Source organism: Akebia trifoliata, chromosome 10 (genome assembly GCF_017979445.1).
Source record: "Akebia trifoliata isolate Shusen 1 chromosome 10, ASM1797944v1, whole genome shotgun sequence".
Lineage (NCBI taxonomy): Eukaryota > Viridiplantae > Streptophyta > Magnoliopsida > Ranunculales > Lardizabalaceae > Akebia > Akebia trifoliata.
The window spans coordinates 20,957,761-20,969,677 of NC_141384.1; the positions used below are offsets into that span (position 1 = coordinate 20,957,761).

Consider the following 11,917-nt stretch of genomic DNA (forward strand, 5'->3'; position numbering starts at 1 on the left):
TAATGATCTCCTCACCGTATAGATCATCCTCACCAAAAATCAGCCCATTCCAAAACTTCTAACTCATATTTTGAAAAATGTTTTGCCAAAAAGTTCGCCATTGAACGGGACCCATATATATATATATATATATATATGGGAGCGGTTCGGCAACCATAAAGTTTGCCAAGTTTGGTGCCAAACATTTTTTGTAAATCACTTTTTATGGTTAGAAGTTTTGGAATAGGCTGATTTTTTGTGAGGATGATCTCTACGATGAAGAGATCATCCTCATAAAAAATCAGCTCATTTTGAAATTTCTAACCCTAATTTACAAGTTGAAGAATCGTGGACTGTCCAATTTTTGTAAATCACTTTTGATGGGGTTAAAAGTTTTGGAATAGGCTGATTTTTGGTGAGGATGATCTCCTCATCATAGAGATCATCCTCACAAAAAATCAGCTCATTCCAAAGCTTCTAACCCATATTTTAAAAAATGTTTGGCACCAAACTTGGCAAACTTTAGGGCTGCCGAACCGCTCCCATATATATATATATATATGGGAGCGGTTCGGCAGCCCTAAAGTTTGCCAAGCATGGCACCAAGTTTTTTTAACCATTAGATCTGATGAGATCCAACGTTCTACATTTAATTTTACAACTGTAAAGTTTTTCTGACTTTTGAGAAAAAGAAATTTAAAATTAAAAATAAACCCCTCTTTTCTAACTTTAACCTCCCCATCTCTCCCACATGCACTGTCTTGCACACTAACGACGAGAGTGGAAACCCTCTCATATTCGTCTCTTTACAGAAATCTCTCCCCTCTCTTGCTTCACCTCTTCTTGCTCTCACAAGAATTCAAGCCAAAATTTGACTAATTTACCTTGGATTGAGAAGAAATCAATCAATATACATGTCTGAGTGGTCTCCCTTTGATTGACTTGATTACTTACCTTAAGATCAAGCACCATGGATGATGAATATGTGTTTTGTTTCTCAATTACAGAGTTTCCATTATCACTACATTGAAGAACTTTAACATCAATTGGAAATTGAGTCTCTTGAAAAGGCTCAGATGGGAATGAATAAAGAAAATAAGAGGAGGTGGAGGTAAAGAAGATGACGAGTTGTTGACGAATCCTTCCTCCAATAAGCCAGACATCTTAATGGGAAAACTTGAAAGGAAAACTAAATCAAGAAGAAATTAAGAGTATTGTTGTGAAATTGTTGTTATTTGAGAGTTCTGAATTAAATTGAAATAGCATTCAAAAGGAAGAAAATTGGGAGATTTGCTTATATAATGAGAGGACGAGATAAATAGACAAAAATTGCAAGAATATATACAAGTCCTTGCAAATTTCTACTTATTTGATTTTTTTTAATCAATTATTCTCTTTAAAGAACCAAATTTCATTACTTTTAAAGAGGTAATTATATCATATCAAAGCAGATTCTTATCCTAAACAACCATTAATAACTCAACAAAAAAAAATCTTTATTTTTTTGTTAAAATTTTCTCAAAATGGATGAACTATCTTTTTCAAATTCTTATTTTAGTTTAATTGTTATGAGAAAGAATTCTTTCTTGTCATTTTTAACAGTAGGATATTCCATTCAATTTAACTGAAGATTGACGGAAGGAGTGTGCGTGTGTGTATGTGTGTGTGAGAGAGACAGAGAGAGAGAGGAGTTTCAATCACTGATTTGCAAGGCCATTCTTAGTTCTGACCTTCAGTCACTGATTTACACATCTTTTCCCGACCCACAACATGAATTCTCTTCTCCATTTAAAGAAGATGAATGTGAGAGGGTTTCGACTCTCTCTGTATTTGCGTACATGATAGAATGATTGTGAGAGCTGTGAAGGTTAAAAAAGAGTGAGAGAGGCTTGTTTTTAAATTTCAAGGGGCTTATTTTTAAATTTTAAATTTGTATGCTCAAAAGTTAAAAATGCTTTACAATTGTCAAATTAAATGTCAAACGTCGGATCTCATCAGATCTAATGGTTAAAAAAACTTAGTGCCATGCTTGGCAAACTTTAGGGCTGCTGAACAGCTCCCTATATATATATAGGGAAATGTTCAGCAACAAACATTTTGGCAAAACATTTTTCAAAACATGGGTTAGAGGTTTTGGAATGGGCTGATTTTTGGTGAGGATGATCTCTACGATGAGGAGATCATCATCACCAAAAATCAGCCAATTCCAAAACTTCTAACCCCATCAAAAATGATTTACAAAAAATGGACGGTCCACGATTTTTCAACTTGTAAACTGGGGCTATAAGTTTTGGAATGGGCTGATTTTTGGTGAGGATGATCTCTAGGAGATCATCCTCACCAAAAATCAGCCCATTCCAAAACCTCTAACCCATGTTTTGAAAAATGTTTGTCAAAATGTTTGTTCAGCACCCTAAGCTTTACCACACACTTTAACAAACGTGTTTTGTCTTACATGGGTTAGAAGTTTTGGAATGGGCTGATTTTTGGTGAGAATGATCTCTATGGTGAGAAGATCATCCTCACCAAAATCAGCTCATTCCAAAACTTCTAACCCCATCAAAAATGGTTTACAAAAAATGGATGGTCCACGATTTTTCAACGTGTAAACATGGGGCTAAACATATCGGAATGGGCTGATTTTTTGGGAGGATGATATTTTAATCATAGAGATCATCCTCACCAAAAATCAGCCCATTCCAAAACTTCTAACCCATGTAGGACAAAAAACGTTTGTTAAAATGTATGGTAAAACTTAGGGTGCTGAACATTTCCCATATATATATATACATATAGTAAAATAAACAGGTCAAGTTTCTAGCCCGAATAGATACACTTTCTCCTTGACTTGATCAAGTTGACTTTCCATTGAATTTTTGGCCCAAGTCACCCTTAAATGCAATTTAGGCAAATTGACTCGATTGAGTTTGATGTTGACTCGACATGTTTTAAAATTATGCTATCAATTCTCTTATTTATTTATTTTATATTTTCCTAAGTGAAAGAAAATGTTGAATTTTTTTTTTCCTAGAGTTTCATTTTGCATGAACATTATACGTATGTATACATACCATTCAATAAAAAAAGTTTGACAACTTTGACTTCGTGCGATGAAATACAGAAAATTTTGTGAAAAATTAATTTTTTTTTGCCTGAATTACATAAAAATCCACAAAAAAAAAAAAATTATTTTAATTGGACTTTTATAATAATTATGATAAAATCATTTTTTTTTGGCAAAGATTTGAATTATTACACCCTAATTTCTTAAATTATTAGAGAACTTTTATTGGCACCCTAATTTTTTTAAAGAATTACTATTAGCACCTTACGTTTTAATTATTCCATCCCAATTTCTTAAATTATTTATCACACCCCAATTAAAGATTAAAACACGTTCTTTAAACATTATAAAGGTTTAACTCAAATTATAATCTCAACATTATAACACTCGTTCAAATAATTTTAGCACATGTTTTCAATTATGATTAGGCTCAGCTAAAATCCTAAAAAAAAAATAAAAGAGATCAAATGCAACAAATAATGAGATAGTTTCTTTTGGAACCCTAACTTTTACTTATTATTATTATTATTTTAATTGGAGTGCCAATAGAAAGCCCTCTAACTGTATTTATAAATAAATATCGATATAATTTAAAATTAATTATTCAATCAGAAATTTACAGAAAAAATGGATTGATTTAGATAATTTAAAAGTTTTTTGATAAAAATAATTAATAATTAATATTTAATCATCTGAATATTTATTTTATAAATAAAATTATGATTTTGTTTAATTTTATTTTTTTGTGTGCCTTTTGATATTTTTTTAAACTTTATTTATAAAACAAATATTGAATTTGTTAGATTTGTCATGGGCTAGCAAATCGTTTCTAAGGTGGGGTAAGAAAATGATTTGGCGACAATAAAGGAAAAACGGGGGTGTTGGCAAATCGTTTTCCACGTAAACATTTAGAGTTTTTGACACGTCAAACATTGAAAATTTATCATTTTCCATAGAACTTCAATTTCTCCTTAATTTTCTGTGCAATGAGACATGCACTAAGAGTTTTCAATTCTAAGTTTGAAGGATAATACTTAATTATTTTAAATTTATAGGAGAGTGATAGTATTAATTTTATTTTTATGTTATGTTATGAGTGTTTCACATACCCACTCTTGTAAACTCAAAATTTACCCCCACACAGAACTAAAAATCTGAACTTTTTATTTTTGTTTTTTGTTAGGAAAAGGGATTTTAAACTAGAAATTTTTATAGAAACTAGTCTTATTTATTTATTTATTTTTTTATCATCATTTTTTCACAAAATGATAGATTTAAGCTCAATATTAAATGATTACTTCAAGATTTTAATGGAAATAAATTAATAACAGAAATGCAAAGAAGATGAATAAAAAATGAGCATTATTAGGAAAAAATACTAAATGATTATTTGATTAGATGAATCAAACAAAACCCTAATTAGTGAAGTTGTTTTAATTTTTTTTTCTTAAAAAACATTAATGGAATTTTATTAATTTTACTTTTGGAAGGGTATTTGAACATTTTAAATAAAATTTTATATCCATTGTAATCTTTTCATTAATTAATGGCACCGACTTTTGGTAAGGGAGGTAATTCTCATATTGTATTTTGTAGGGTGATACTCCTAGCATCGCCAATTTTGTAGGGGTATTATCAAATTTTTCCATACAAAATTTTTTAGAGGATTGAAAAGGAAAAAAAAAAAGTTTGAAACGTCCATCCCGCTTCAAAATTTTGGTATAACCCTCTACTTTAGATGGCGTGATATCTCCAAGGAGACATCCCAAATATTAACAAAATAGTAGGGAAATGTGAAATATTCACAAAGACTATGCGTCGTGTCAAGAAGAGGGCTCCTCCAAATTTTGAGGCGGTCTGGCTTGCTTCAAAGTTGGACTCATTGAGAAGAACTTGGAGAATAATGATAAAAGTTTCGAGAGCCATCATTAAGTTTATCACGAAGAGGTGACAAATTGATTAGTGAGGTAAATACAAAGTGGGGTGTTTAAATAAACAAGCGGGTCAATTACTAGTAATTAGTAGGTGAAGGTGGACATTGAATTAAAGTTGTGGTAATATCGACACTCTTCATCTTTAATGAAAATTCAAAGGACTTAAATTGAAATAATGAAAATTCAAGGGGATTTTACTTATTTAAAGGTTTGGAAGGAGGTGATACTACAAATCCCCATATTTCTATTCAGGTGATGTAAACTTCTTGTTGGTTTCATGTTGGCTTAAATGCATTTGTTTTTTGATGAATTAAATATCTTAGGCGTGTTTTAGGTGGAATATTGACTTGAAGTCAAGTCTTCTTTCCTTCTTTTCCTTTCTCCCTTTCCTGGTCTAGAATTTATTAATTTTCTTCTCCTTTATGGTTCTTATTATTAGGTTTAGGTTATTTGAAAGCTTTAGTGTGTCCACAAACATTTGTATTAGAAAGGACTTTAATGTTCTAGTTTAAGATTTTGGAATCCAATAAGAGCCCAATCAAATACTTAGATGGAAGCTATTTATTTGTGTTGGATATAATCAAATTATTATGGAAAATGCTGAAGTAACATTGAAATTAACATTGTTTCAAACATTGCTGAGGTGGATGAGTCTATAGAATCATAGATGTTTTTCATCGAGATACTAGTGAGAAGCATCTATGATTTTGTCCACACTGATGTCTCAAACGATGTCAATTTCAATACTACTCCAACACGACTCAATTATTATTGGATCACCTTTTTAGGATTTGATGAAGACCCGATGCAATAATAAATTATATCTTATTGGATTTATTTCGGATCCATAATGATTAGAAGATCCATTGACAATCGGGGTGCAACTTAGTCCGATTTAAACTGAGAACCGAACCAAACCGATAGTTTTAGAGTAGTTTGGTTTGGCTTGGAACAAGTTACTATTCAGTTCCGAATTACGAAAATGGAGAACCGATCAATTTGGTTTGATTCTTGGATCAAGCTTGTATAGAACCAAACCAAACCCTTATATATATAAATGTATATAATAATTATTATGAATTATTTTATGAGTTAAGATATAGATTAATGATCTTTTATGGATAAACTAATGACTTTTTATGAATAGATTAATAATTTATTATATGAAAATTTATGTTTATTATATATTTATTTTTCATTGAGAAATATTACTTACAATTTATAGAATATTGACAACTCATTGAACCGAACCGAATCAAATCGATGTTAGTATGATTTGGTTGGTTTGGTTCCAAAGGAACTTGATTATGTTCTGATTCTTAATTAGTGGAACCGACCTATGTTGGTTCGATTCTAATTTGACTTTAAACCGAATCAAGTTGTACCCTAATTGATGCTCCTAGTCGTGTGTGCGCCAAGCAAATAAATTGTTCTTTGTCGTTTAAAAAATAAATCAACAAATAAATCAGTTTTACTTATAAATTAAGGGAGTTACTATTGCCACATCAACTTTTACTAATGCCGCACCAATTCTTATATAAATTATCAAAGAATTGCGCAGTTGGTGTGGCATTAGTAAAAATTGGTATGGCAATAGCAATTATCTAAATTAATGATTCATGAAGATTTTAATACAATTAGGAAGCACTATAGAACCTGATTTCTGGTGTGCCTAAAATAAATTTAAATAATTGTTTCTTTTGACTTGTATTTTTATATTTTTTATTAAAAAAAAATTTGAACCCGTTTTGGGAAGTTATATCTTCACACAAAGTTTTCAATATAACTACTTGCCTTAAATCATGGTTTTTAAACTCGTTCGAGACCGAGACATATTGCCCGAGTTAACTCAGTATAACGACTGAACGAGACCAATTCACAAAGTTATTTAAGACAATCACGTATCGTGAGATACGAGACGTCTCAGACGAGATTTTCTAATATCTCATCTGAGACAAATGAGACCTTACAACAATGAATAAATCACAAGTTAAATGATACATATCAAATAAGATTTTCAAATTTTTATCCGAGTTAAATGAGACAAATGAGTTAAACGTCCTTAATCCTATATTCTTTCACCCAAATTGATTTTTCTTCATCTTTTCAATCAAGTGAAAAAAAAAAAAAAAACAAAATTTTGGAGAAAATTTTTATATTTAATTTATATATTTTGATATATATATATTATGCATTTTTGTTTAATTTTATGTTTTATTGACTTCATTTTTTAATAGGGATCATTTTTTAACTTTTTCATAATTTTTCAGATTTTTTAAATGGTTAAAAACCGTTGTATCAATGTAGACATGTCAAACGAGACGTCTCATCCGAGTCAACTCGGTATCGAGCTGAACGAGACGAGACGCGAAACCGAGTTTAAAGACCATGCCCTAAACAGAAACAGAAGTAATGAGACGCGAAACCGAGTTTAAAAACCATGCCCTGAACAGAAGTACAGAAGAGGTGAGGGAAGAAATTTCGCTTAACAGCGGAGACAGCCACGGAAGAACCAGAGTTTCGAAGGCTGGTTGGTTCTAGGGTTTTGTCCCCACAGACGAGCTCTCAAAGTTCAACGTAGAGGATTTTTCTTCAAGATTCAAATCGAAGTTAAAACAGAATCTCTTCAGGTCCGGAATCTCTTCCATTCTTACTTGAATCCAATAAAATTTCTCGCCTTGAATTTCTACAGAGCTAAAGCTTGGATTTTTCCTAAATCAGAGAGAGATTCGAGCATTTCTATGTTTAAAAAATTCATGGCTTTCTCTGCAACTTCACTTACAAACACTTCAACTAGAATTTTCAGAAAAACCTGTTTTTTCCCTCAATTTCTGAACTTTTCTGTTTCGTGTACCATTGAAACCCAAGAATATCCAGACGAAATATGCAACATTGACAATAACATTCGAAACTCGTCTCAAAATCTGATTTTGGATTATAATGTGTTGAAGTGTAGAATGCAAGGTTGCGCAATCTCCGGTTTCTGGAAAGAAGCTTTGAATTTCTTGAATCTTATGAGAAATGTTCCAGGAAAACCGAGTGTGTATGATTATAATGCGTTAATGTACTATTATTTGAAATCGAAAGAAGTCTCGGTTGAAGAATTAATTGAATTCTATGTTGGGATGAAGAGATTTGGTCCCTCACCGAATACCTTGACTTACGACACTCTTTTGAATGGATTAATTTCTTTGGGGACGTTATCCAATGCATTTGATTTCGCTGTGGAGATGTATAGAAATGGGTTTGTACCGTCCTTTAAAGTTTTGTCAAAGCTGTATAGAAAATCTTTGAAATCAGAACAATTGATAAATTCTCTTCATGTTTTGGAGTTGATGTTGCAATTGGATTACACACCGAGAAAACACACATCAAATTTGCTGATTTCTAGCCTTAGTAGGACTGGAAATATTCGCGAGGCATATTTTGTGTTCTCTGTATTTTCTGATAAAGGTCTTTTTCCTAGTGTTTATAGTTACAATCCGATTCTATGGGCTTTGTGCAAGTCTGGTCAGAGTTATATTGCTTTGGCCTTTTTCTGTTTTCTGAAGAAGAAGGGTGTTATTCATAATGTGTGTTCATATACGGCTTTGGTTCATGGGTTTAGTAAGGAAGGGTTATGGGAAGAAGCCTTCCGTGTTTTGCATGAGATGCAGAGTGATGGGTGTATGCCTAATGTCATCACTTATACTACAATTATTAAATTTCTTGGTGATGGTGGGAAGATTGAAGAGGCTTTGACCATCTTGAGTTTAATGGAAAAGGAAGGATGCGATGCAGATATGATCACGTACAATATAGTTCTTCGTGCTCTTTGTCATCGAGATAGAATTTTAGAAGCTTGTGAGCTTCTTTGGGTTATGGATCAAAAGGGGTTCTCTCCTGATCCATTTACTTACACTGCTTTGGGTGGTGGGCTTTTAAAAGCTGGCAGAATCAGTATTGCCAGTGAGCTCTTGCTCAATGTTCTATGTAGTAGCTCTTCAGTGGATATTTCTGTTTACAATATCTATTTCCATAGTTTATGTTGCAATAATAGATCAAGTGAAGCATTTTTCCTGATGAAGAATATGATGGAAAAGGGTTTCTCGCCAAATAATATGACGTACAACACAATTTTGAAGGGGTTTTGTAGAGAAAAAAATCTGGACAAAGCGTTGGAGCTATTCGATCGTTTTCAATGGGTTGCAAGTGGGCCTGATTTAGTCTCCTTTAATACCATTTTGTCTGCAGCATGCAAGCTGGGAGACTCTTCAATGATCCGAAGGGTCTTGTACCGCATGGAATTTGAAAATGTTAAGCTTAATGTAGTTGGTGCAACTTGTTTGATTCAGTATTTCTGTACAGTTGGGAAGTTCTCAGAATGTTTTAAGCTCTTGGAATCTATGATTAGTAATGGGCCCAAGCCCACTGTAGTCAGTTTTAACGTGCTTATGGACAACTTATGCAAGAAAGGGTTACTTGGAGGTGCTTACCAAATTTTTAGGAATTTTAAGGACACAAGATTTTCCCCTGACACAACCTCATACAATATTCTCATACATGCTTCCATAAGGGAGGGGAATCATTTCTTGTTGAAGCATTTGTTAATGGATATGCATAGCAGGGGATTGACGCCAGATGTTGTTACGTGTGCGTCCTTTATCTACGGCCTTTGCAAGGTAGGAAAGTTATCTGCTGCCCTTCATCTGCGGGACCAGATATTGGAATGTGGACTTGTCCCAAGTATTGGTACATACAATCCCATTTTGAATGCTATGCTTCAAAGAAGTAAGTTGTGGGAAGTCATCTTGATATTGAAAGAGATGTACATAATTGGATGTAAGCCCAACATGGTTTCTTTTGCTATTCTAAACCATGCAAAGTCAGTAGGCAAGATGAAGAGATTCCCTGTTGCCACGAAGGCTCTTGAGTTTGTGCTAAGCGGCGATTGTGTAAGGGAGACACATCTAGGAGATATAATGGACTAAGAGACCAAGAGAATTTTGGCCATATTACTCAGGCTATAAATTGTCGAATCCTGCTATATTGGACTGGGGTTGGTCTCTGTAAAGCTGTGAAGAAGATGTGTGACCCATAAAACTGGTATGAAGTATAGATTTTAAACTCTTTTATTAACTTTTTTATTTTTAGGATATATTTTTTTTGAGGATAAATATATAAATTTTGTGTATACTTCTCCAGTTAGTCCCACTCTTCATATTATTGTTTTTCCATTTTAGGACACCAACAAGTTGTGGTCTAGTTTCTTCAATTCCTTCCTCATGTTACATCATATTGTGGTCATTGATTCAATGATGGATGTACTCTATGAGGATATAAGGCCCTTGAATCCCTTCCAAAGTTGGAGTTGGGATTTTTCTGTTTTTCTAAATTTCTAATAAACATATTTTCTTTTTTTGCTTCATTTTTTCTTCCATAATTGGTTATAAAGGAACGAGAGGAATAGCAAGAAGCACTATACTGAGGTAGTGAGTGTGGTTATGAGCACACTTCTATTTACTAGAAACATTGACTTAGATAGATTGAATGAAGGAGTAAGATCTGTCCAGCCGACCCCGAAATTTTGGGATAAAGCTTTGGTGATGTTTATCTTCCATGATTTGTTTTAGTTCTTCCCTACCATTGATATGGCTTTTGGGTCGATTTGGATGATTTCTTCTTCTTTCCATAATGGACTTCTATAAGAACGTTAGCCGACCACATACTTTTGGGATAAGGCGTTAATGATGATGACTTTTCTTACATAAACTTACTGAGTAAACTAGACTTTTGTCTTTTTCAAATTATCCATGACTTGGACTCATAAAATTCAATAAACATACAAGCAAGAAATGGTTTGGGTAGCTTGAAGCCTATGTGTGGTCCTTTAAGGGAAAAGGCTGAATTCTAATATTCGTAAAATTTTGCAGGCCATCCCAGGAGTTCCCAAGATCAGAGATGGTTATAATCTTGCTACATGGATGCTCGAAGTCAGTGCTGATTCTGTTGAGGCTAAACTTGGAGTGGATTTTGCAGAAATTTTTTCTAGTTTTACCCTCTACCAGTAAGTCGAGTTCGATACTCTGCAATCTGATTGTTTGTCTTTCTGATTATTGCATCTGGCTTTACTCATGTTTCTCTTAATTCCTTTCCAGGAGAAATTAGGAACTTATCAGAAAACTAAGTTCTCCAACATCCGGTTCCAAGGATCTTTACTTCCCTACTAAGTACTCGCAAAGCTTTACAACTCAATGCTTGGCTTGTTTCTGGAAACAACATTGGTCATACTGGAGGAACCCAAAATATAATGCAATCCGATTCTTCATGACAATGGTCATTGGTATTCTATTTGGTCTCATCTTTTGGGGTAAAGGCAACCAGGCATAAATCTTTTAGTTCTTTATTTTTCTATTGATGCATATTTAGTTTTGGCTAGAAAATAAGATGTTGAATGTCCATTGTAGTAGTGTTAGAGGTAGTAATTACCACCCGTTCCTCCATTCACTTCTGCAAAGCCACATCTTTTGTTAATTTAAATGTATACTATCAGCAAAGAGAGATCCAATGTTAAAACGCAATCCTATAAGATGATTACAACCATCTGAGTCTCTTACCAATACCATTTTCATCATCGCTTTAACTATTATTGGCTACGGATCCCTATCTGCCAATCAATTCTCATCCAAATGAACCCAAATGTTTAGTCACTGCTAAAAATGTTATCAATTCAGCCAATGATGAGTGAAGAATGTAAAGTTGATTTTCTAATTAGTCTTGCAATCTGAGCATCCATAGCTTTCCAAATTTGCTATCATTGGGTTATGAAAAATGGTTATTGTTTAAGCTAAAGATTTGGTATGTTTGAGCTTCTAAAATGTAATGGTTGCCTTCAGAGTAAACTTTTGAGTTAGAAATTCTAGTATTGTACAATCGGAAACTTGGGTATTTTTATTTGAAA

The 11,917-nt window shown here is 33.0% G+C and overlaps 1 protein-coding gene across 2 annotated transcripts; it reads left to right on the forward strand.

The window, feature by feature from the left end:
- The first annotated feature begins 7,402 nt into the window (after positions 1–7,402).
- LOC147393246 (uncharacterized) lies at positions 7,403–11,909 on the forward strand. Of its 2 annotated transcripts, XM_086456157.1 has the most exons (4): positions 7,403–7,607; positions 7,934–10,062; positions 10,890–11,023; positions 11,115–11,909. In XM_086456157.1, exon 2 carries the CDS (start codon positions 7,935–7,937, stop codon positions 9,945–9,947), a length of 2,013 nt encoding a protein of 670 aa, XP_086312283.1. In that variant the 5' UTR covers positions 7,403–7,607; position 7,934; the 3' UTR covers positions 9,948–10,062; positions 10,890–11,023; positions 11,115–11,909. The 2 variants fall into 2 exon arrangements, with proteins under 2 accessions (XP_086312283.1, XP_086312282.1); XM_086456156.1 differs by having other exon boundaries at positions 7,403–10,062.
- The last annotated feature ends 8 nt before the right edge of the window (positions 11,910–11,917 follow it).